The 24821-nt window shown below is 61.5% G+C and overlaps 3 protein-coding genes across 5 annotated transcripts in view; 2 read left to right on the top strand and 1 right to left on the bottom strand.

Annotated features, from left to right (window-relative positions):
- Positions 1-6792: 6792 nt before the first annotated feature.
- Positions 6793-9748, bottom strand: GRINA (glutamate ionotropic receptor NMDA type subunit associated protein 1). Its single transcript, XM_057531872.1, has 7 exons — positions 9594-9748; positions 8231-8618; positions 8018-8130; positions 7746-7946; positions 7473-7601; positions 7231-7374; positions 6793-7149 (listed from the first exon to the last, which is right to left on the bottom strand). The coding sequence occupies exons 2-7, from the start codon at positions 8592-8594 to the stop codon at positions 7000-7002; spliced, it is 1101 nt and encodes a 366-aa protein (XP_057387855.1). The 5' UTR covers positions 8595-8618; positions 9594-9748; the 3' UTR covers positions 6793-6999.
- Positions 9749-12158: 2410 nt separating this feature from the next.
- On the top strand, positions 12159-19667 carry PARP10 (poly(ADP-ribose) polymerase family member 10). 2 transcript variants are annotated; one of them, XM_057531844.1, is made up of 10 exons: positions 12159-12617; positions 12694-12948; positions 13021-13257; positions 13338-13921; positions 14032-14253; positions 14389-14485; positions 14672-15310; positions 15395-15528; positions 18770-18944; positions 19027-19667. In XM_057531844.1, exons 1-10 carry the CDS (start codon positions 12323-12325, stop codon positions 19371-19373), a joined length of 2985 nt encoding a protein of 994 aa, XP_057387827.1. In that variant the 5' UTR covers positions 12159-12322; the 3' UTR covers positions 19374-19667. The 2 variants fall into 2 exon arrangements, with proteins under 2 accessions (XP_057387827.1, XP_057387825.1); XM_057531842.1 differs by having other exon boundaries at positions 14672-15528.
- A 311-nt stretch (positions 19668-19978) lies between these two features.
- PLEC (plectin) overlaps positions 19979-24821 on the top strand; it is a 59511-nt gene continuing 54668 nt past the window's right edge. The window contains exons 1-2 of one of the 2 annotated variants that reach the window (XM_057531797.1): positions 19979-20118; positions 21405-21603. In XM_057531797.1, the coding sequence (XP_057387780.1) occupies positions 21411-21603 (193 nt within the window). In that variant the 5' untranslated portion in view covers positions 19979-20118; positions 21405-21410. Of the gene's footprint in view, positions 20119-21404; positions 21604-23275; positions 23446-24821 lie in introns of those variants that run through there. The other variant, XM_057531801.1, reaches the window with a different exon arrangement.

Below are 24821 nucleotides of genomic sequence, written 5' to 3' on the forward strand. Positions count from 1 at the left end.
TAGTATTCTCTTATGTTTTTTTGTATTTCTGCAGTATTGGTTGTTATTTCTCCTCCTTCATTTCTTATTGTGTTTATTTGGGTCCTCTCTCTTTTCTTCTTGGTGAGCCTGGCCAGAGGTTTGTAAATTTTGTTTACCCTTTCAAAGAACCAGTTCTTGATGTTATTGATTTTTTTCTGTTGTTTCTTAAATCTCTATTTTATTTATTTCCTCTCTGATTGTTATTATTTCCTTCCTTCTGCTGACTTTTATTTGTTTTTGTTTTTCTAATTCTTTTAGGTGGTAGGTTAGGTTGTTTATTTGAGATTTTTCCTGTTTTTTGAGGAAGGCCTATATTGCAATGAGCTTCCCTCTAAGGACTGCTTTTGCTGCATCCCATAGATTTTGTATGGTTGTGTTTTCATTGTCATTTGTCTCAAGGTATTTTTAAATTTCTTCTTTGATTTCATCATTGACCCATTGGTTTTTTAGTAGCATGTTGTTTAGTCTCCATGTAATCGTTTATTTCTTGTTTCTCTTTCTATGGTTGATTTCTAGTTTCACGCTGTTGGGGTCAGAAAAGATGCTTGAAATAATTTCTATCCTCTTAAATTTGTTGAGGCTTGCTTTGTGTCCTAGTATGAGGAAGTATGACCATATCTTAATTAATTATATCTGCAATGACCTCATTTCCAAGTAAGGTCACATAATGAGGTACTGGGGATTGGGACTTCAACATTTGAATTTTTAGGGGACACAATTCAATTCATGACAGTGGGCTCTTAAAAAATTGGAAAATTTTAGAAGTAAGCATAACCTTTTTGTGTCAGTTTTGGTAGATTGTGGGTTGATGTCCTATTGCTTGGGGAAATTTTCAGGCGTTATCTCTTCAGACATTACTTCTCCATTCTTTCTCTTTTCTCCTCTGGGACTCTACATATGTGTATTTTTTACTTATCTCCCACCTATTCTACTATTTCCTCTATCCATTCTTTTTTTCCCTTTGTAAGTTTGGATATTTTCTATTGACCTTTCAGTTCACTAATCCTTTCTTCTGACTTGTCTAATTGGCTCTTAAACCCATCTATTGAATTTTTAGTTTCAGTTAATTGTATTTTTCCATTCAAGATGCTCAGTTTGATTCTTTTTATAGAATTCAATTCTCTGGGAAATCTCCATATTATCTTCCATGTTTCTCCATTTCCCCCTGCATTTTGCTTAACATATCAATCATATTTATTTTAAAGTCCTTTTTTGCTATCTCCCGTCTTTGAGTCACTTTTAGGTCTGTTTCTGTCATCTCATTTTTCCTCTTGGTTTTCAGTCATATAGTTCTGTCTTTTGAAATGCCTAGCAATTTCTAACTGACAGTTTGTGTATTAAAAGACTGTAGAGGTTCTGGGTGATGTTATCTTCTTACAGGAAGATAGAGTCCGCAGATAAAGTGGGGCCAATTACGTTCAACCCTTGGGGCAGAGCTGAGGCAAGTCCGGGTTATGGCTTTGGTAAGGCTGTTCTGAAGGCTCCCTGATAGTTGAGAGCCTGCGGTTTCACCAAGGCTCCTTCCCCTGGTAGGTCCTAAATGCTAATTCTTGTTTCCTCAGCACAACCTCTCTAAATCCCATAGCTGTAACTCTTCCCTCACAGCCGCAGGGTCTCCCTTCACATTTATTTCTGCTTTCCGGCTCAGTTATTTAAAAGTTTAAAAGTATTTTATCTGGCAGTTTTATGTGTTAAGAGTAGGAGTCAGGATCCTGGGTCAGTCAGTCCGCCATCCTGATGGGAAGTCCTCTGAAGGTATTTAAGCAGGGACATGCCATCATCTCTTTGTCTGTGGTGCTGAGGATGGTTTGGGTCTGCTCAGAGGTGGTCATGGCCTTGACTCGAGAGAAGGGCATAGGTGAGAGAGGCACTTGGAAGATACCACCCAAAATGCCCCAAAATGCCCCAGGGTCGTCATAGCAGTTGCGGTGGAGAGGAGGATTCTGAACCTGGTGCTAGAGCCCTCCCATGTCCAGGAAGCTGCTGGATACCAGCAAAAAGCAGACTGGAGTGGGATGAAGGAGAGGAGAGGGCGCAGGTTTCAAAGGAGGAAGTTGCTGCACAAGAGCCCGAAGGTTTGCGGGGGTGGACATGTGGGTGACCTTGTGAACTGGGTCCCGGGGGATGAGGGCCCACGGGGAGAAGAGGCCTTTTTTAGCAGTGAAGGTGAGAGTTGAGAAGTTGTGGGTGTGCATGTGTGTGTGTGTTTGCGGTGGGTGTTGTTTGCATCTGGGGCGTTCTGAAAGGTCTCCAGTGCCTGACAAGCCTGAGACGAAGAAGACACTCAGGAACACAGAACGTTTGGTGGCAGATGGGCCAAGCCATGCTGCTGCCCGGGATGCAGCGTCTAGGCCCCGATGGGGAAGGGCCGCCTTGGGAGCTACAGCCCCGGGACCAGGCCTGCACCCATGCCTCCCCTCCCAAGCGCCCTCTGCTCCCCAGGCCCGGCCCTCCCTGCCGCCCCATCACTGTGGTCCTCGCCGATTTTCCTGCCTTTATTCAAGCCACTTCTGGGCTCTTCCCTGGAAAACTCCAGTGGCTTGTCACTGCCTGAGAAAGAGTTCAGACTCGAGCTTTACATCCACAGCTGTCACACCCGACCTCGACCCCTCAACTCTCCCACATCCTCTTTCCTCCACCTGGCTCCCCCAAGTGGGCCTCCATGCATGTCCTGGGCTTTCAGTTTTGCTGCCTGCACTCCTGAAGTGCCTCCTGCTGATGCTGATGCTGAGCCAGAGTCCAGAAGTCTGCAGCGTTCTCTGCCCCGCTCTTGGGGCAGTTGGTGGCTGTGCGGCTCGTGCCACGTAGAGTTCATCCGCTCGTTCCACGGTCGACACCAATGGCACACCCACTCTGGACTGGATGCTGGCCTGGGTGTTAAAAGGCGCAGGTCACAGTCCCCGTCCTGAAGGCACGTCCAGCTCTGAGATGCCGACGGTAGCCCTGGTGAGCAGGGCAGGTGGCACAAGGCATCTGTGGGCGTGCTGAGTGAGCTGGGGTCCTGGGCTGGCCTCTCACCGTGGTTTTCAGCAGGCACCAGTGATGGTGTTGCTTTTTTGCAGGGCAGGGAATGTGACGGAGACCTTGTGCCGTTTAAACTTTTTTTTCTTTATAAATTCATTTATTTTATTTTATTTATTTTTGGCTGCGTTGGGTCTTCGTTGCTGCGTGCGGGCTTTCTCTAGTTGTGGTGAGCGGGGGCTACTCTTTGTTGTGGTGCGCGGGCTTCTCATTGTGGTGGCTTTTCTTTTTTGTGGAGCACGGGCTCTAGGCGCGCGGGCTTCAGTACTTGCAGCACGTGAGCTCAGCAGTTGTGGCTCACGGGCTCTAGAGCGCAGGCTTAGAAGCTGTGGCGCATGGGCTTAGTTGCTTCACGGCATGTGGGATCTTCCTGGCCCAGGGCTTGAACCCGTATCCCCTGCATTGGCAGGCGGATTTTTAACCACTGTTCTACAAGGGAAGTCATGTGTCGTTTAATCTTGAAAACAAGAATGGACTTAATGATTACTCATGTAAATAAACATTTTTGATTGAAGAATAAATTAGTCCACCTCATATAGTGGCCTTAGTATAGCGAGCTGTGTCAAGGCTCCAGAGGAAGCCCACTGGACAACCTGTGGCTGAACAGGTCAGGCTTACTGCTCACTGCGGCAAGGTGGGGGGACCACAGGAAGGGCGATTGGAAGGACTTCCTGTGGGACTTGGCTTGTTTGGGTGAATTGGGGTGGGCTTAAAGAAGCAGTGCTTTGCTTGGGATTCCATGCTGTCCGGAAGGGGAGTCATCCTGTGACTGGGTATCTCAACACCTCTTCTTTGGAAGGGGGATGGACTAGGGCCCTGCTAAAGCTGTCCATTCTGAAGAGCCAGCGGCTGCTCAGATTAGGCAGGACAGGATGCACGCAGTAGGTCTTCTTTATGGCTTGGACAATGCCTGCCTCTGGTCTGTGTTCAGACATGATTACAGAAGAGTCCTCTCCTCTTGACCCAATCCGGCACAGAGGGGCCTTGCCTGATGCAGATCTGCATGTGAAACTGCATATTCTAAACAGGAGGCCACCAGGGCCTGTATCTGAGTGTGCCAGGCTGGCCCCCACGACACCAGGGCCTCGCTGATAGGACCAGGGCAGCTCCTGGGTGTTGGGGGCTGTTTCTTTCCTCATCTGAACAGTCGCCCCTGCTGACCTCACAACTGCTGTGGCCCCTTCTACCCGCTCACCCGCCGGTCAGATCACACGCTGCCCCTTGTCTCCTTCCCGGGGGACACAGCAGGCAGCAGGCCAAACTCCACTGGCAGAGATGCCCTGCCCGCCTCGACCGGGCCCATCCTGAGCCCTCTGTGGCACTGCCGGCTGCCCCAGCCCCGAGCCCCACCTGATCTGCTCCTATCTGCACATCTCATCTGCTTCCTCCCTGCTTTCTTCTGTTGGCACCCACCCCTTCTCGGGGACATTCTCTTGCCGGACGCATCTTCCTGAACCCACAGCCAGCTGTGGATCCCGCCGGAGGCCCCTTCACCGGCAGGACAGGTCCAGGCCCTCACCCGTGTGCAGCCCTGGCCTCCCCTCCCACGGCAGCCTCCGCTCTGCGTGCGTCCCCCAGCTTCCCGGCCCCGCCCTGGCCCACACCTCCAGCCCCTGGTCGTCCCCAGGGAGCCTCCCCCAAGGATTAGCTCAGCCAAGAGTTTGTCCCCCTTGAATTCCCTGAGAAAACACTGTCCCTGCACATTTCGCTTGGCATTTGTCCTGAGCTGCTTCTCTTGCCTCTACTGGTGTTTTCTTCAACCACATGACTGCTCCGTGTTTTCTCCCCTGCGTGAAATCCTCACGGTCTGTGAGCTACCACGGAGCGGGGTCCCGTGCGCTTGGAGCGCCTGCAGGCAGGGCACCTTGGATGAGGAGCCGCACCTGCTCGAGGAGAGGTGGGGGAGGGGAGCCGCGTCGCCTGCCCGGCGCTCTGGCAGGCGAACAAAGCAGAGTGACTAGGGGTAGCCGTGTAGCATGAGGTGGTCTCCAGGAAGGGCCCAGGTGGCTGGGAAGGCGGTGTGCGTCGGGCCTGGGGAAGTGGGGCCCGCTTGTGGCTCAGGCCGAGCAAGGTCAGGCCTTGGGTTGAGGAGCTCGGGGACAGCGGAAGGCCATCAGGGAAGGTGGACTTCATCCCGCTGGTAACCATCAGGCGGGTGGTGTGATCAGTGTGTCGGAAGCACACCTGGCAGCTGGGCAGAGGCTTGGTGGAGGTGAGTTGACAGGTGAGCACGAGGAGGGTGGGGCAGGATGAGCGAGGGCAGAGAGGACAGACCCGTTTCCGGCCCGGGGGTCAGGTGGACGCCGACGGAGCTCACGCAGGAGCAGCAGGTACGGGGCAGGCCACAGCCGAGGTGCCCGCGGGCACTGGCTCGCAGTGTGGGGTCCCTTCAGAGATGCTGGGGCGCCCGCACCAGTTAAAGGAGTGGGTTGATGGGCTGGCGGGGAGGAGGTGGGAGAGCCCTGGATAGCGGGCCCTGTGGGGGAAGGCCACAGTCAGGAGTGTCCACTGGGGGGCTAGGAGCTCAGGAGAGCTCAGGGCAGGGAGGTGCTCAGAGCGACTGAGCCCCGGGCAGCGGAGGGACCCCTGTGTGGGAGGATGAGGATAAGGACAGCTGGCTGACCTCCGAGTGCACATCCCAGGGCCGGGGGCGGGGCCGGGGGGCGGGGCCGGGGGGCGGGGCTCCGGAGTTGGCACAGCAAGAGCCACAGGGGAGGACGCGCGCAGGACCAGCTGAGGCTGAGGGCCACGGGAGGGTGGGGCCTGCAGAGCTGCGGAAGGTGCCAGGGGCAGGCCAGGGGCCCTCAGAGTCTCCAGCCCGCTCTCCCCTGGGGACTCCGGTGTGCAGGTTTCTCAGGGGGAGGGGGGAGGGGTGCGGAGGGCCTTCATCTGAGCCAGGCCTGGGCCACGCGTCAGGTGCCCGCTGATGGGCTCCCTGGGGGCCCTTTAGAGCCAGAGGAGCAGGACAGGCCTGCCTGGGGGCGGTCAGTGACCTGTGCCGCTGCCCATCAGGCCCGAGGCGAGATGATGAGGGTGTCGCGGCCCCCGCCCCATCATGCCGTGCAGTTCCCAGGCACGAGTGGCAGACGTCGTGTGACCCAGGCACCACGCGTAACCACCGGGAGCCTTGGGGTCCCCGTCCGTCAGCTGCGAATCCCGGCATACAGCTCCTGACGTGGCTGGGAAGATTGCAGCAACGGAGGTGGAAGCGCGGCGAGAGGAAGATTAGCTGCTGTCGTTAACCTCCACCACCTCCACCCGGAGCCAAGCCCCACCGTCGACGCCGGTCCTGCTCACTGCCTCACTCTGGCAGTGCCCAGACCCCTCCCCACCTTGTGGAGGAAGTGGCAGTGACGAGAGAGTGACGAAGGGAACACAGAGTGCGGCAGGTCCCATTTATTGTAATTTTAAAGACAGCAGAATGAGAGGAAGGCGTCCTCCTCCCCTGAAACATACCCGTCCTCTCTGCCCTCAGGGCCCAGCACAGGGACGAGACCCTCACACCCCGCAGGTCCCCCGAGGGCAACACTCCAGTGTGGGGCTGGGGAGGGGAAAGGGATACTTTATGCCAGGCGGGGGAGCTGGGACAGGAGGGGAGACGTGCACCCTCACCTCTTGGCTCCACCCCTCTCCCCTGGGACCTGGTGTTGCCCCCAGACCTGGGGTGGGCTGGCAGACAGGGCTCATGCAACACTGAGTGGGCAGGAGGTGGCACGGAAACCGGGCCCCACTGCCCTTTGGCAGGGCGGGAGGGCTAGAAGGGGCCATGCTGGCCACAGCGGGTCCAAACAGAAGTGTCTGCAGTGTACACACAGGAGGGTTGGAGAGGGGCTCCCTCTGTCCCAGGCTGCGCACAGGGATGAGAGAGGGGAGGTACAGGGGAACTGCCACGCTGGGGGCAGGGTCCAGGCCAGCCATGCCACCTGAGTGGGGCCCCGCGTGTGCCAGGCGCTCGGGCTACTCCTTGGCACGGCCGATGAGGGTCAGGATGTACAGGAAGATGTTGATGATGTCCGTGTACAAGTTCAGCGCGGCAAACACGTACTCCTCCGGGCTCAGGGACAGCTGCTTGTTCCCCAGCAGCAGCTGGGTGTCCACTGCCAGGAACTGCGGGTGGCAGCACGGTCACGTGGAGAGACATCCCCCCCGCCCAGCCGCCCGCCCCCACCGCCCGCCCCTGCCACTCACGCAGGTGAAGAGCAGAGCGCCGAGCGAGGCGTACACGATCTCCAGGATGCGGTTCCGGACAAAGATGCAGAGGACGGCGAAGACGACGAGCACCACCATGCTCACCAGGAGCACGCCCATGCACGAGGTGAAGTCGTAGCGGGTCTGAGGGCACAGGGGCGGACAGGAGGCCCTGCGTGCCGCAGCCCCGCAAGGCCTCTGGGCCCCCGGGGCCGGCGGCCCTGCCCTGGGGGGCCCCTTACCTGCATGGAGAAGATGACCACCGTGAAGCAGACGGTCGTGGTGATGCCTACGGCCATGATGACCGCCTCAGTATTGTAGAAGCTGGCGATCATGCCCACCATGTAGGACAGGCTGACGGTCAGTATCGACTGAGGGGAGACGGAGCCTTGAGCACGTGGAGCCGCTGCCGCACTCCCACCCCCACCCCCGTCCCCCTCTGTCGCTCCGAAGCGTGAGTCATGGGGTGTGAAGGCCTGGCCCTGGGGGCCAGGGACTCAGGGTCTGGGGGTTACCAGTGCAACGAGGTTCCAGGGGTGCTTTCGCCGGAAGTCCCCACAGCAGCTGAGGACAATGAGGGAGATGAAGAAGACGGCGTAGGAGACGTAGTAGGTCCAGACGTTCTCCCGGACAAAGCCCTTCACCTCCCCGACGAAGGTGAACACGGCCACGGTGGACAGAGTCACAGACAGCTGCAGCGTCAGCACCAGGAACACCTGGGGAGGGAGGCGGCTCAGAGCTCCGGCCAGCACAGCTGCCCACGCCCTCCCCAGCCCCTGTGGCCCACCTTCCGGATGAAGGCCTGCCGGATGCTCTTGTCATCCCAGTTGGTGGCAGGGAAGTCCTGGTTGTCGTAGTAAGATGGGGGACCCTCCTCGTGATAGTTCCCATGCTGAGGTGCTGAGGAGCAGGACGGGCTGGGTCAGCGCCCCTTACTGGTGCCAGGAGCCCCTGCCCTCCCCCTGCCCTCCCCTGCCCCTGCCCCTGCCCCACTACTCACAGCCAGAATCCTGTGCCGGGAAGGCCTGTGGTTGTCCATAGGGGTTGGGGGGAAAGGGGCTCTGTGGATACGGCCCCTGAGGGTAGCCCCCTTGGGGGTAGGGGCCCTGAGGGTAGCCTCCTGGGGGATAGGGGCCCTGGGGGTAGCCTCCTGGGGGGTAGGGACCCTGAGGGTAGCCCCCCTGGGGGTAGGAGCTGGGGCCCTGGGGATACCCTGGCTGGCCATAGGGGGAAGGCTGGAATGGGGGCTGTGGGTAAGGGGCCCCTGGGTAGGGAGGCAAGGAGGGCTGTGGCCCCCCAGGGTATCCAGGGTTGGGGGGAGGATAGCTGTCCCCGGACACCAAGAAACTCTTTTCATGGGACATGGCCTCAGGTTCTGTGGTCTCCCCCTAGAGGACAGAGAGAGAACAGTTAGCCCTGAGGTGACAGGAACCAGCCAGGGGCCTCTCCACCTGCTACCAGGAAACGGGACGGAAGGAGGGGGTTTCGTGACCTTTGCCCCAGGGCTGTCTGGAACCCAAGCTGGGGGGCCAGGAGAGGCGGGTGGGTATCGGGTGGCTGGGCGTGCGGCTTCAGGAGGGGCCAATACAGGCCGACCCCAAAGATGGAGGAGGGGATGGACGAGGGGATGACTTTGGCAGCCTCGGGATTTTGGGCTTCTGCCGTTTCCTGCAAGCAACTGGAGGGGCCGTCTCACCGCGGCTGGCCTCTCCGGGTCAGAGCTCAGCGCGGGTCGGTGCCGGGGGCGCGGTCGGGGAGGTGCGGGGGTGTGCCCGGACCCTCCCCTTCACATCCCGCCCCTTAAGCAGCTTTAAGGGGCCAGAGCCGGCGGCTATTTCTATCCCAGGAAATCCCCACGCCATCTGTGACCAGCCAGAACCCTGACCCCCCTCCAAGAGCAGGGCCCGAGCGTCCCTCGCTCCCGGGGTGGGGGCAGCAGGCCTGGATCGGCTGACGGGGTGCCTGCCAGCGGGGTACGCCAGGAACAGCGGGTTGCGGGGGGGTGGGGGATGGAAGCGACCAGAGGGCGTGCGGGGGAACAAAGCGGACGTGGGGGCGAGGCGGGCGGTGGTGGCGGCCACGGAACCCGCACCGAGGGCGGGGTGGGCCCTCCTGCCCGTTCGGGGAGCGCTCGGACCGCCCGTCCGCCTGTCGCCGCAGTGCGCCGCCCCCGCCCGCCCTGGGCCCTCCGGCTCCCCGGCCCCGCCGCCACCGCCCCCCGGCCCCCGCGGGCCGCGCGCCCGGCCGGACCGACCGACTGACCCACCGCAACGCCTGTCTGCTGCGCAGGGCCCGCGCGGGGGCGGCAGCGGCCGGCCGGCTGAGCGAGTAGAACCGCTGCTGGGCTTGGGCCGGGGACTCACCAGTCGCGCGAGTCGCCTCAGGCCTGGGCGCCGGGTGTCCGCTGCGCGGCCGCGCGGTCGACGGCCGCTGTGCCCGCGCCCGCACCCGCACCCGCTCCGCGGCCGGCTGGGCTGGGCCTGCGCCTGCGGCTCGGGAGACGCAGCGGGGCCTTGTGACGGGGCGGGGCCGGCGGCGCGGGGGCGGGGCCGTGGGCTGGGCTCCGCGGGGAACGCGGGGGCTTCTCCCGGATGGACCCTGCCCGACTGGGTCGCCCTGCTGGCTTCTTTCCGAGCCCTAGGCCCGAGACCCGCGTCCCGTACTGTCCGCTGAGGGGTGGCCTTGGGCCGTGAGGTCTGTAGACCTCTGGAGGCTGAGACCTAGCCTCTCCAATTTGGGTCAGGGAATTTTGAGAAATTTATTCTTAAATCTAGGATTTGCTAAGTCTGACAAGCACTCTCCATCCCTCCTTGGCCTTAAAACTCCGCTTCCCCTTTCATCCAAGTCTATTCCAAATCAAGAGGCCTAATTGTTTAAATGCTCTATCCTCTCTATGAAACCAGTCCAGGTCCCTACTAGACCGGTTATCCTTACTTGTCTTTATCACAGAACCACAAAGCTGTAAGGGTGGCATTCTTAGCCCTGTTTCGCTGCTAAGGGGCTGAGGCTTAGAGATGCCCCAGGACTGGAGGCCAAGTTAAATTCCCTCGGCTTCAGCCGTCTTGAGGAAGTGCTGCCTGCCACCGCCAGGGACATCCCTGCAACGTGGTCTCCTGGAGCCCTCTGCAGGAGTGCCTCTCCACCTGGGGCCTGGGGATCTTACTGTACTTTCCGGCCTTTCGGATAGTGGCCTCTCCCAGGCCCAGCAGTGATTGGGAAGAGGCTCTGTCCTGTGCAGCTGGTGTGTGCTGGTTCGTTGTTGAACAGCAGGCCCCAGGGAGGGGAAGCCCTGATCTGTACCTTTGCACTTGTCCCTCACATAAATACCCCATCCTGGCTGATTTCAAGCGACCCCCAGTTTAACAACTGATTCACAAAGATTCCTGAAAATTGAACAATGTAGTCATGATGTGAGTTGCTCCAGCACACTGCCGCCTGTGGTAGCAGGGATTGGTGTAATAAGTAAATTATACAGTATGTTAGAAGATGATGAGTTCTGTGAGAGGAGAAAATATAGAGCAGGCAGGGGTGACTTCAGGTTTTGTAGAACTAGATGCTCATACAATCTGAGGGGTCTTTTTTAAGAAAAATAATTTAAGATGACAAATGTGAAGTTGAGGCCAGGGCCCTAGGAGGGGCCCGTGCAAGTCACAGTTCCTTGAAGAATTTTAGGTTCAACTTGAATCTGCCACCAAGAACCTGGTAAGGCGAATCAGGGGGAGGGGTGGCCAGGTGGCTCTGTAGGAGAGGCTGGTCTGGGAAGAGGGAAGGGTCAGTGCAAGGGCATTGGGGTGGGAGGGTCTGCTGCACTGGATGACGGCGGACGGGGGATGCAGGAGGGATGCGGCAGAAGGGACTGGGGCCCGGTCAGTCCAGCCTGGCAGGTCCTCCAAAGGACTTTGGCTTTACTGTGGACCCAGCTGTAGCAGCTGTCGGTGCCACTTATAAGGCTCACCCTGCCCTCTGTTGAGGATGGACAGTGTGAGTGGGCAGGAGTGGCAGAGAGAGATCAGTTAAGAGGTCAGAGTAGTGACCCAGGCAAGAGATGATGGAGGCTCAGATCAGGGTGGGGGCAGCCAGTGTGCTGGGTGTACAGCTCGGGGCACAGACTGCACAGGTCCTCAATTCCTTGGAGAAGTAGCAGGGGCAGAGGCTGGGTTTTAGGGGCTGAGGGATAAGTGGGAGGTGTGAGATGGAGAGCAGTGGGGGGCACAACTCTCTGAGAGGCTGGAAGCCAATGGAGCACAGGCAAGGGGGGTACTTGGCGGCGGGAGGGATTGTGGATTGTAAAGGTGCAGCCGAGCATGAGGCTCCGCGTCCCCTCTGTCCCCTCTGTCACGGGGATGCGCTGCAGCAAGGCCCGTGAGCACAGCATCAGCCCCTTCTGGGGTCAGCCTTGGTGCCGCCGCCACCTCTGAGGACAGCGTAGGCTGGGGAGGCGGGGGTGGGGGTGGTGGTGGTGCGGTGGGGGCGGGAAGGAAGGCTGTGCTGGGATGGAAGCTCTCATAGATCAGGAGTGGGAGCTGCCGACCCACCCTTGCGGGGTGGGAGGTCGGTCACCTGTATGTTGTTTAAGGGTGAGTGCGGTGCAGTTGCCCAGGTTGCTGGGGAGAGTTGAAAGCCAGTCTTAGCCGGGCCGGCCAGGGCCCCAAGGTGCTCGTGCAGTGGGGGAGGGTAACACGGAGGCTTGAGGTCTTGAGTGGAGGGCGATGATTCGAGTCCCCCGTGTGGATATACTAGGGAGGGCCGTACTGAGGTTCACAGGGAAGGGCCGGTGGGAGTGGAGGACCGCGAGCGGACATTCCCCCCACCCTACCAGCCGCTGGGCTGAGGTCAGACAGATGGGGCGGGTGGGCTGGGCAGAGGGCTGAGGAGCTGGGGGTGGGGCTGGAAAGTTCTGCAGGAGGGGCCTGAGAAGGGAAGCACCTGAGAGGCAGCCACTCGGCCCCAGCACTGCGGGCCCCTCCCTCCCTCCGACGGTTTCACTTTTGTTTTCTTGTCCCAGCCCTTCGGCTTCAGGGCGAAGGGGAAGGAGTCCGGCGGAAGGCCTGGGCTGCGGCGGCCCAGGCAGCCGGGGGAGCGTGAGTGCGGGATGTGGGCCAGCCCCACAGTGAGGGGGGTGCCAGGGAACGCTGCCCAGGGGCCTGCGAGGGGTGAGGCGGGGCTGTGGGCTGCTACCCCACCTGCTCCTCCGGCCCAGGCTGTGATGATGGACGAGGAAGAGGCGGAGCTGAGGGTAGCAGTGGAGCTCAGAGGCCTGCCCCCCGACGTCCCAGATGAGCTGCTCACACTCTACTTCGAGAACCCTCGAAGCTCTGGGGGTGGCCCGGTGTCGAGTTGGCAGAGACTTGGCCGCGGGGGCATCCTCACCTTCCAGGAGGCTGCAGGTGAAGGGACCCACGCAAAGGGGCAGCCTGGGCCCCCATCGGCCGCTGGCCCTGACACCCCTCCCCCTGCCTGCAGATGCAGCGAGGGTCTTGGCCCAGGAGGAGCACATTCTGCACGGCGCTCGGCTGAGCCTGCGGCCAGCCCCACCACGCGCCCCTGCGCGCCTGCTGCTCCAGGGGCTGTCTGCTGGCACGGGACCCCGGCGCCTGGAGCAGTACGTCCAAGCCCTGCTTTGTGCCGCAGGGCAGCCAGTGCAGCCGTGCCGTGCCCTGGCCAGTCCCCGACCAGACCGGTCCCTGGTGCAGCTGCCCAAGCCCCTTTCAGAGGCAGGTGAGAGGCGGGATTGGGGCGGACGTGCCTTTCAGGGGAGATGCCCCGAGCTGACTTGCACCCTCCCCACAGAAGCCCGCGTCCTGGAGGAGCACGCCCAGGCCCTGAGCCTGGAGGGGGCCGAGGTCTCCCTGGCCTGGGTGCCCCAGGCCCGGGCGGTGCGTGTCGTGGGGGGCAGCCCCCCTGCAGACCTGCTGCTGCTGGAGCTGTACCTGGAGAATGAGCGCCGCAGTGGCGGGGGGCCCCTGGAGGGCGTGCGCAGCCTGCCAGGGCACCTGGGCACCATCGCTTCCTTCCAGCAGTGGCAGGGTGAGTGGGGCTGGGCAGGGCAGCCCACCCTCCCTATGCCTTGGAGCCCTGACGACTTCTGTCCTTTCCCTTCCTCCAAGTGGCCGAACGGGTGCTGCAGCGGGCCCACCAGCTGCAGGGTTCAGAGCTGAGCCTTGTCCCGCACTACGATGTCCTGGAGCCCGAGGAGCTCAGCGAGCACACCAGTGGAGGGAACCGCTTGGCCGAGTTGGGGCCTGGGGCCCCCAAGCATGCTCTCCTGGAGGCTGGAGGGCCAGCAGGGGCACAGAATTGTGCAGGGAATGTGACATTGGGCTCTGAGGAGGCACCGGGGCAAACAGGAGCCTCTCTGAGGACAGGTCCTCTCTGGGACAGGTCCTCGCTGGGACAGGCCAGGCCAGTCAGCTCAGGGCCCGTGGGGTCTTCAGAACAGGAGGGGCTGGTGAGCCCAGGGCCTACGGGGTCTCCAGGCCCAGTGGAGATCGCCATGGAGTCTCTGGAGCAGGTGGCGTCGATGAGCCTGGGCCCTGTGGGGTCCCCGGGGCAGGAGGGCCTGGTGGAGACAGTGCTGCCGATGGAGCTGGGAGCAATGCGCTTCATTCAACTCTATCATGAGGACCTTCTTGCTGGCCTGGGAGACGTCGCCCTCTTCCCGCTCGAGGGATCAGATATGACTGGATTTCGGGTACGCGACCCCTGAGGATTCCTCACCTCTACTACTGGGGGCTCTGGCTGCCTTTCCTGTGCCCTAAACCTGCCAACTGCTCCTCCTCACCCTGCCCCATGGTCCTGCAGCTCTGCGGAGCCCTCGCCCCATGCCAGGCAGCCGAGGAGTTTCTGCAAAGTCTGCTGGGCAGCGTTAGCTGTCACGTGCTGAGCCTGAAGCACCCAGGCAGCGCCAGGTTCCTGCTGAGCCCAGAGGGGCAGCACCTTCTGCGGGGGCTGGAGGCTCAGTTCCAGTGCGTCTTTGGGACAGAGCGTCTGGCCAGGGCTGCCCTGGACACAGACCTGGGAGAGGTAGACATGGAGCCCTCCCCTCCCCTCCCCTCCCCTCCCCTCTTTCACACCTCAGTCCCCCGTACCTCCTCCACCCTTGCTCAGAGGCCTGGGAGGGGTATGTGTCCAGGGGGTACTGGCATTCTTTCCCAACAGGTGGACCCCACTGAGGCCCTACAGGCCCTCCCTGGCCGCTCCCACACCCTGTGGCCTCCAGACAATACGGACGGTGCCCAGGAGAATATGAGCCTAGGTAGGGCTCCCTGGGGACCCTGGCACATCCTGCGGCCCTTTCTTGACCTCACCCTCCGCTGCTCTGCCCTGTGACCATATACCCTCTAACCCCCCTCCACCTTCCACGCGTCCCCTGACTAGTCCTCTCCTCAGCCCCATTCTGGCTGGACTTGACCCCTGACCCGGTGCCTCTCCCTGTCCCCAGAGGAGGTCCGAGAGCTGCTGGCCGCCCTGGAGGGCCTGGACGGGGAAGACCGGCTGCCCCTGGAGCTGGGGGAGGAGGAGCCTGAGGGGCAGCCGGAGGAGGAGAAGACTCCCAGGGCTGGGGAGGGGCCCGTGGCCCCCAGCACCGGGGCGCCCGGGCGGCTGGAGGAGGAGGCCGAGCTGCAGCTGGCTCTCTACCGGTCACTGGAGCCACAGGGCCAGGCGGCCGAGCGGGAGGAGGCGGTGGCGCTGCAGCGGGCCCTGGCCCTCTCCCTGCTGGAGCCGCCCCCGCTGCAGGAAGAACAGGAGCTCCGGCGTGGGGGGCCTGGTAGCTGGGCCCAGCTGGAGGTGCATGCGGCCTTTGAGCAGGATATGGATGAGCTGGACCGGGCCCTAGAGGCGGCCTTGGAGGTGCACCTCCGGGAGGAGACGGTGGGGCCCCAGGGCTGCGTGCTGCCCGCGGAGCTGTGCGCCCGCCTGGAGCGGCGCCACGGCGTGAGTGTTGCCCTTCGTGGTGACCGCGCCGTCCTCCGTGGCTTTGGGACCCAGCCCACCCGTGCGGCCCGCCACTTAGCAGCGCTGCAGGCTGGCCCCTGGGATCAGAGCTTGGCCTTTCCCTTGGCGGCTTCGGGCCCCACTCGTGAGTCTGCAGCCCGCGCAGGGGAGGGCAGGGTGGACCGGTGCCCCGGGCATGGCGCGCACCCCCTTTCTCTCTGTGTGTCAGTGCCACAGCAGAGGCCGAGGGAGCCCTTGGGCAGGCTGGAGTGCGTGGCCGAGAGCAGCAGTGAGTTCCAGACGGTAGTGCAGGCCTTCTGCGACACACTGGACGCTGCCCACGGCAGGATCCGTGTTGTCCGGGTGAGTCCACGCCCTGCCTTGCCAGCCCCTGGCCTCCTGGGCTCCTGGCACCATTTTTGCCTTGCAGAGCCTGTGGGCTATCACTCTTGCCTACGTCAGGATCGGCTGGCCAGAAGCTGCCCAGCAGGCTGAAAGCTGTCGGGGGCAGGGGAGCAGCAGGGCTCCGCAGCCCCGTTCCCTGCCCGAAGGGTGTTCACGAGAGTGCGGCCCGGGAGGCAGAAGGCTGTAGAGCTTAGGGGGTCCCAGTACAGGCCCCCACTTCGCCGGTTCCAGCCCGATGCCTCCACAGTTTCCTCCTCTAGAGCATGGGGTGGTGATGCCATCTCGTGGCTACTGTGAGGATGACTCATTCCAGCAGTTGTTCCGGGTGCTGTTCTGGGGCCCGTCTGCCTCCCAAGGGGTCTGCTCCAGCAGGAAGAGGGCTGGCTGCAGCGAGGCAGCCTCTTCGTACATTTTCACTTGTTGAATGTGGCAACTCTGAGCACGGTTGGGTTGCGGAAAGGGCTGGGCACCACGGGTGGGGGACCCGAATGAAGCTCTGGGAGCCCCAGGAGCCCTGGCCACCCAGGCAGGTGGGAAGCAGAGGCTGAGAAGGAGGGGCTCGGAGGCGGGGCGCTGGAGGCAGCGAGGGCCAGAGCGCCTGCAGGGCCAGAAGGAAGGACTGAGGAGGGGCCGTGTGCCAGGCAGGGGCGGAGAGTGACTGGGAGGTGAGAGCTGGGCTCACGGCGCGGGTAAAGCCAGGTGGCCCTCTTGACTGTTGATGCACCGACTTGTGGGTGGGTGGGCCTGGGGGCAGGGGGCGGTGAGCAGCAGTAGCAACCCGGATCTGGTCAGATACGCAGAACCTCAGGCCTTTCCCAGACCAGGCGCAGTCCGCCACCAGCACCGCCACCACCGCTTTCCTGGGGATGACCCCTGTAACTCTGGGTGGACTTAGCAGCTGTCACTTCTGCACTTGGCGAGAGGAGGACGCCCTGCACTCATGCCCCGTGCTCCTCCCGAGGCTCTGTTAGTCACGTGCGCTTGATTCTTCTAGCAGGACCTTTGTGACTTTACGTGGTACACTTGAGTCTTTTTTCCACTTAACGATTTTAGAGACTGTTTCTTGCCTCTCTGCACGGAAGATCAGGAGAATGGGCTTCCCTTCCCCCCTTTCACCTCCTCCTCCCTCTTCCATCTCACAGTTTGGCCAGTGACATTATTTTGAAGTTGGCAAGGTTGACAAACAAACGTCATCTTCTATTCTGCATGGCATGCTTCTATTCCAAGCATGAAGCTCCATGCTCGGGCCATAGGTTGATCGATATATAATGACAATGAAAAAATATTTACCACTGGACCAGAGAGGAAAGGGGGAAATGAAAAACCTAGTTATTTAAACCATGTTGCATGAAAGAGAATATTCTAGGATTCAAGGACTAATGGCTCTTTTTTTTTTTTAATAGCCTTATTTTATTTATTTATTTTTTAGGCTGCGTCGGGCCTTCGTTGCTGTGTGCGGGCTTTCTCTAGTTGCAGCGAGCTGGGGCTACTCTTCGTTGCAGTGCACGGGCTTTTCATTGAGGTGGCTTCTCTTGTTGCGGAGCACAGGCTCTAGGCCTGCAGGCTTCAGTAGTTGTGGCATGTGGGCTTCAGTAGTTGTGGCTGGCGGGCTCTAGAGCACAGGCTCAGTAGCTGTGGCGCACGGGCTTAGTTGCTCCGCGGCATGTGGGATCTTCCCGGACCGGGGCTTGAACCCGTGTCCCCTGCACTGGCAGGCGGATTCTTAACCACTGTGCCACCAGGGAAGCCCAACTAATGGCTCTTGATTTTGTTTACTTTCTTCCTTTTTCTCTGTGGTGCTTGGCTGCTGGCTTACTCTTGGTGACCCTGTCACCTTCTTGCATAGATTCCTTTTCTGTGTAGTAAAAGTATCTCCTTGAGTGAGTAGTCAACATTTTGAACTTTTAAATGGATTTTGCCTTTTGCAGTTAGAAGTAATTTGCAACTATAATTTGATATTGGTATTTTTTTCAAACAAAAGATGCTATGTGTTTATTAAGACATTTCTGTTAACTTAAGCACAGCTGGTTCTTGCATACCTTAATCTGTCCTTATTTTGTCCTCACCATTAATAGTTTGGCTGGATATAGGGTTCAAGATCAAAATATGTTTCCCTTCAGATCTTTGAAAGACTTAACTCTTTTTCTTTCCTCCTTAAAATTTTTTGTTCTTGGAAAGGCAAGAAAAAAAAAATCCTTCTATGGTCTCTTAGCATCCAGTATCGCTGGTGAGGACCCCAGTATGAAAACGTGAGGTTTTTTTCCATGTCTGTATGTCGACTTTGGGGTGTGCGTGTGTGTGTGTGCATGCGTGCGTCTGGACGCTTGTAGACTTTTCTTTCACTTTGAAGGTTGAAGTTTTCCCAGCAGGTAGGTGCCTTTCCACATTGTCTTTGGCATTTTATGGCAAGATCCTTTCCATCTGAAGATGCTGCCTTCAGCTCAAACTGTCTTCCATTAAGTCCTCACTTGCTCCCATCACCTGTTGGTTGTCTTCTTGTGGAGTTCCTACGACTCAGATCTTAGAGCTCCTCCCCCCTCCCTCATCTGTCCTCTCACAGTTCCCAACTCTTTTCTTTAGCTCTGCACTCTGAGTCCCTTCCTGAACTCCATCTTCATCATCTTATTATTATCCACACCCACTGGATGCAGTTCAGCAATTCCATTCTCAATGTAAGAACTCTCTAATTTTCAGACTGTTTCTTTTTCACAGTAGGTAGTCTTGTTTCCTGGATATAATATTCATTTGCATCCCTCTGAAGTGACTAGTTAGAATTTCTTTAGAAACTTTTTGGGTCCCTGAGCTGGCTCCTCTTCGGTTGACTACTGGGTTGGTCACCTTGATCTCCCATCACTGAGAGGTCCGGGGCATCTCCTGGCGTTGGGAGTGAAGTCCTGCAGGCAATGCAGGCGGGGGGCTCAGCTTTTCTCTGCAGAGGCCTGGCTGTGGGTGCAGGGTTCTGGTGAGTGGATGGGTTGCCTACCTGCAGACCCCCCTGGAAGCCCTCCAATGCCACTTGGGGCTCGGTGGAGGTGGCGAACGTCCGCCTAATGTCTGCTACTGGGCAGAGCATGACAGGAGCTGTGAGGTCTCCCCAGGCCCTGAACTCCTCCAGGAGAGGGCTCTTGATTTCCGGGCTCAGCCCTGCCCTGTGGCCCAGGGGATACAATAGCCTGGCTCTGACCAAGGCCGCCCGCAGGTGGAGCGTGTGTTGCACCCGCTGCTGCAGCAGCAGTACGAACTGCACCGGGAGCGCCTGGAGCAGTGCTGTGACCGGCGGCCGGCCGAGCAGGTCCTGTACCACGGCACGTCGGTGGCCGCCGTCCCAGACATCTGCGCGCACGGCTTCAACCGCAGCTTCTGCGGCCGCAACGGTGAGGCCTGGGGCCCCGAAGGGGCGCGGTCTCTGCCCACCGTAACCACCCTGACCCCCGTGCCTCCCTCCCCCCGCCGCAGGCACGCTCTACGGACAGGGCGTGTACTTCGCCAAGCGCGCCTCCCTGTCGGTGCTGGACCGCTACTCGCCCCCCGACGCCGAGGGCCACAAGGCGGTGTTCGTGGCGCGGGTGCTGACCGGCGACTACGGGCAGGGCCGCCGCGGGCTGCGGGCACCCCCCCCGCGGCCCCCCGGCCACGCGCTCCTGCGCTACGACAGCGCGGTGGACTGCCTCCCCCAGCCCAGCATCTTTGTCATCTTTCACGACACCCAGGCGCTGCCCACCCACCTCATCACTTGCAAGCACATGTCTCGGTCTCCCCCTGGAGACCCCCCTGGGCTCTTGAGCAACTCCCCAGCCACCTAACCCTAGAGGCCCCGCCCCCTCGGCCGAGCCGCTGGCCTCCTGCTCCCCAGGCTCCCCGCTCCGCACAGCCCCACCGCACCCTTCCCCGCCCGAGCTGCCCCCGGGGGCGCCCCTGCCTCCTGCAGTGGTGCCCATACGGGCGGCCGGACGAGGAGGGCTTGGGCAGGGTTCCCCGCCCCCCCACCCTCGGGCCGGCCCAACCACCAGGGGTCAGCAGAGCCCAGGAGGAGGAGGGGGGCCGGCCCTCGCCCGAGCGCGACTGTGTTGTTTAAATAAATGTGTACGTGAAACCAGGCGGGGGGATCTGCTGGAGCTTCGGGTCCGACCTGTTTGGGGGGTGGCTAGGGGCGGGGGCCGGGGCGCAGAGTCCGCTGGTGCTTTGGGGCAGCCCTGGTCAGTCGGCCGAGGCCAGACCCGGCCCGCACCCGAGCGACCCCGCGTCGCCTTAGTGTCACGCACGCTCCGCTCCCCTAACGACGTCTCCTTGCCGACCGGCCCGCCCTCTGCGCGCGGGGACGGGGCCGTGCCGGGCGGTGGGGGTGCGCGCGGGGGACGGTACCCGGGAGAAGCCGCGCTCGCGCTCCTGCCCCGCGCGCACTCGAGCTCAGGGGCCGCACGGGCGGCGCTCGGTTCGCGGCCGGGGCGGAGCTCCGGACTCGCCCCGCCCGCGCAGCCTGCGCAGCTCTCCCGGCACCAGCCGTCCGGCCGCACTGGCCGAGCCCAGCGGAGCTGAGCCACCGGGCACGTAAGACCGGGGCCGGGACAGAGAGGCGCGCGGCGGGTGGGAGCCGCGGGGTGGGGTAGGGGCTCTCCCTCCGCAGGCATCGCGGAACCAGAGGCTGCGTCGCGGCCCATCCTCCCTCGGGAGGACGCCACCTCCGCGCGCGGAGACTGCGGAACTGGACGGGCGGTGCCCGGGGTGTGGGCAGGAAAGGAGGCTGGGGTGGTGCGGCTGGCGGCGGGGCGCCGGGCGGGGGGCTGGAGCGGAGGCGCCCTGCGGACGGGCTGTAGGGGGCGGGGCAGGGTGGCCCCCAGCTCGGTGCCCGCCGTCTCCTCCCCAGCCCTTAGCCTAGGGGCGGAGGCACAGAGCCCACATTGTGCCCCTGCGCCAGCCCGGCCCCGCCGGGACAGAGCCCCATTCACCTCCTGCACGCCAGCGCTTGTGGGGCCCGGGAGCTGAGGGGCGTGCACGCGCGGGTGTGGGTGCCCTTCGGCAGCTCCGCGGTGCGGTGTGCGTGCCGCGCAGGGTGGGCCGCTGGAGGGGCAGCCCAGGCTGCCACCCAGCTTGCCGCAGCAGAGCTCCCGCGGCCCACGCTGATGCGGCTCCGGCTATTTATAGGCCTTCACTGCGGAGCCCGAGGTGGGACTGCGCTGGGGCTGGGCTGGGGTAAGGCGATGGCGAGCGCTATTGGCTCAGACAGCTTGGAGGTAGAGCCAGTGTGCGAGGTGCGGGGTCTGGGTCCTTCCCTGAAGGCCGCTGAGGGGAGGGGCAGCAGCTAGTGGTTCCTCATGGCCTGGCTTGCTTGCTGACTCGAGGAGTAGAGGAGATGGAGTCCAGGTTTGGGATGGAGGGATCGGAGGCCAGTGTCCGAGTGACGGGGTGGAGGGGGGGATCAGTGTCCTCTAATTGGGTGAACCCCTGGGTGACAGCGTGGAGGGGTCAGTGTTTGGGTGACTAAGAGAAGGGAGTGGCAGTGAATGTTGGGGGGTGGGGGGTATCAGTGTCCCAGTGATAGACTGGAGGGAGTGAGGTCAATGTGTTGGTGTGGGGGGGGTCACCGTGTGGGTATTGGAGGAATGAGCTGGAGGGGGTGAGGCCAGCTGTGGATGGCTGCAAACGGTTGTCCGTGTCTGGGTTGAGAGGGTCGGGGTTCAGTATGTAGATGAAGCGGGACATAGGAGTGGTGTGGGTGTCCGTGTCCAGATGACAGAGTGGATGGGGTGGGGTCCATGTTTAGGTTAAGAATGTGGTGGGTCAGTATGCAGTATCCCCCCCATACACGGTGGTGTGACATCCCCCTCCCTCTCCAGGAGGCCATGTCGGGCGAGGACCACGAGGTACGGGCAGTGGTTGAGGATGGCTCCAACGGAGGCAGCGGATCGCCCAGCCCTGGGGACACACTGCCCTGGAACCTGGAGAAAACACAGCGGAGCCGGCTAAGCGGAGGTGGCCCTGGGGGGAATGGGAGTGTCTTGGACCCTGCCGAGCGGGCAGTCATCCGCATTGCAGGTAACGACGCTGAAGAGCTTCGTCTGTCAAATTCATAAACATTTGCTTGTTGACTGAGCACGTGCTGTGTGCTCTGTACAGGTATAGGACTGGGATGAGAGACCTGAGGGTGATCTGCGGGTCCGAGGGGGCCTCTCCTGTCCCAGGTGATTGCATACCGCACAGCGCCACCTGCTGGCTCCACCCAGTCAGCTGCATGAGGCCTGAGGTTGAGCTTGCTGAGGTGGCACCATCATTGGTCTCAGGACAAGGGTCCAGTGCCCAGATGTGATGATGACACTTTCTTGGGATCCTGGGGCAAAGCCGCCTTCGAGGCCCCTGGTCTTGGCTGCCACCATGGGGGTGGGGTGGGTAGAAGCATATAGGAGCAGGAAAGGAGGGGCCACCTGTTTGGCGAGAGCCCCAGCGCCTCCCTGAGCCAGAGTCTGGCCGTGCCCTCTAGTAGCTGCCATTCTTGCGGGAGGATGGGGAAGGCCCAGTGCGAGGCCCCTGACAGTGTTGGGCTGGCAGCTGGACGATGGCTCCTCCCTTTGGGAAGTAGGTGACCTAGGGCTTGAGGCTATTGGGCAGGGCGTGCTGGGAAGGGAGGAGCCAGCTGAGGGTCTCTGGATCAGTCTGTGGACTACTGACCCTGTCTCGTCGGCTAGGACAGAATGATGATGAGGGTCTGGGGGACGGGCTGGCCCTGCAGGAGACCGGGAGGGTGGACCGAGGTGCGTGGGAAGAGGCCTGGAAGCCCAGTGCTGGGCGAGGATGGTGGTGTGGGCAGCGAGGAACTTTGTGGGTGGAAGCACAAGCAAGAGCTTGTGGGGACGCAGGGGAGCAGGACAGCGTGAAGGGAAACCTCACCGTCTGCCCCACCCCCGGGGGCCAGTGTGGACATGGCACGGGACCGCCAGTCCTTTTCACATGTCACATCCGGATGTTAAAGGACGAGGCTCTTTTTCACTCATATGAAAGTGAACCCTGAATGTCCTCCCGCAGCCCTGGACCCTCTTCACTATCAGCCCCTGGGGGCGCTCTTAGTGTGCGCGCCTGGTGACCCTCTTGGCCCTGAGCGCTGGAAGTGGGGCTTCTGGCCACAGGGTTTGCGGCATTTCCAGTTAGAGGAACATTGCCCGGGGCATTCTGGAGAGGGCATTTCTCAACACTGGGAGATAGGGGATTGCCAATCTGATGGGTGGCAAAGAATTTGTCTTTTTTTAACCAATCATTTTTTCCTTCTGTAAATTTCAGTCCTTTTATTCGTAGTTAAGTTTTTGTGTGTAAGGGTTTCATATTGAAGATACCCACTCTACCTCCCAGGTGGCAATAGAAGGATCCTAGGTAGCGGCGGTTGGAGCAGAAGTGGGGGGGGGGCGGCCAGGTGAGGTCGCTGGGTCTGGCAGGGTGGCGGAGAGCTCGCGGCTGGGGAGGGTGGGGGCCCCTGCAGGGCCGGGCGCGGAGAACTCGGGCTGTCGGCGGGCTGGCGACTGGGGCGGGGAGCGGGTGTGCGCCCGCCGGGACGGGCGCGGGACGCAGACTCGGAGCCTGCCAGCCCGCTCCGCTGCGGCTGCCGAGCCGACGCCGGGAGGCGCCCGGGCGCGCTGCCGCCTCTCCCCCGGGCCCCGCCCGCCCGTGGGGCATCCTGGGTGCTGGGCGGGGCGGGGGCGGCCCCTTTAAGAGGCGCGCGCGGCCGCAGGGACCGAGTGGCCGCCGGGGGCAGGAGGCCCGCTCTGCGCCGCAGCGCCCCGCCGTGTCCCGCGCCTGCCGCCGGCATGGCCGCCCTGCTGCCGCCCGGTCCGCCGCCCGACGAGCAGGACTTCATCCAGGCCTACGAGGAGGTGCGGGAGAAGTACAAAGGTACGGCGCCCCCGCCTCCCTGCGGGCTGCCTGCCGTCTGGCCGGCCCTGACAGGTCCTCCGGCCGGACAGTCCGGCCTCTGACACCTCGTCCGCGGTAGTCGTCCCGATCGGAGCCCAGCCCAGCCCCGCCCGCCGCCGCCAGCCTCGCTCGACCCGCGCGGCCGCCGGCGCCCGAGGAAGAGGCAGCGCGATCGGCGGAGCCCCATAGTCATGTCCTTAATAGGGCATCGTGTGGCGCGGGTGGGTGGCGCGGGTGGGTGGGGTGGGCCGCCCCGCCCTGGCCAATGTCCTGTGTCCGGAGTCTGTGCACAGCAGACACGTGGGTCAAGGCAGAGCTGTCCCCTGCCTCTCAGCTAGGTGCTTCCCCCAGGGGTGCGGGTGCCACTGTCTGGCAGTGGGTCGCATAGTTTCTGCCTTTCCTCACCTCCCCCAGTGGGTGAGCACCTAGGCCACCACCCGCCTTGGCAGGGACTCCTGTTACGCCCCTTTACTGTCCCCTGGGGAGCAGCTGTGGGCTGGGGAAGTCAGGGCAGCCCCTCCTCCTCTTTAGAGGAGCCACTCTGTGGCTTTGGCAGACCCCCCTGGCCCTGCTCCACACCCCCTGGGGCCTCTGGACCTGCCCAGGCCTTACTGCTGTCAGCTGCCCACAGCCCAGCTGCCTGGGGCGCTGGGCTCTGAGCAGGAGTGGACACAGCCCTGGCTCCTGGCCCGCAGAGGCTTAGAGAGGGTCGAGGTGGGGCCCTGGGCAGAGCTGACCCAGAGCAGGTCCCAGCTCCACATGGCTGGTTAGGCTGGCTCTGCCCCCAAGGGCAGGTCAGGGAGAGAGGTCCTGCTGGGACCTTGCCTGGAGCCTGGGCAGCCGCTGTCCATCCACTGACCTCGCCCAGGCAAGCAGGGGAGGTTTCACGGGGCCCAGGGCTCGCCTCCGCCAGGCAGTCCTCCACTCACAGCTTTCGTGGGTCCCGGGCGGGTGGATGTGCTGTGTGCTTCTCCTTGTCAGCTTCTCCTTGTCAGCACTGTGGTCGCCGATCCATTGCCTCTGTGACCAGTTCGCTGGGGCCCGGTAGAGACACTCGTGACAGTGGGCTCCTGAGCCTGACCGCCGCACCTGCAGGGAGGGAGGGTATGTCTCTGGAGGGCTGGCCTGGCCTGGGAGGGTCCATCTGGACAGGTCCAGGGCAAGGAAGCAGCTGCCCACTGGGCCACAGCTCTCCTGGCAAACCCCAGCACGGAACTGTTTATGAACTGGCCACTCTAGTGAAAGTGGGGACACCTACACAGAATAACTAGTGCTTTGTTCCAGCATCTTCCTCGGTCAGATCACGTCGCAGGGCCATGTGTGGTTCCAGGGGCTGTCAGGGCATCAAGCTGAAG

The sequence above is a fragment of the Balaenoptera acutorostrata genome, chromosome 17 (assembly GCF_949987535.1).
Source record: "Balaenoptera acutorostrata chromosome 17, mBalAcu1.1, whole genome shotgun sequence".
NCBI classification, from domain to species: Eukaryota; Metazoa; Chordata; class Mammalia; order Artiodactyla; family Balaenopteridae; genus Balaenoptera; species Balaenoptera acutorostrata.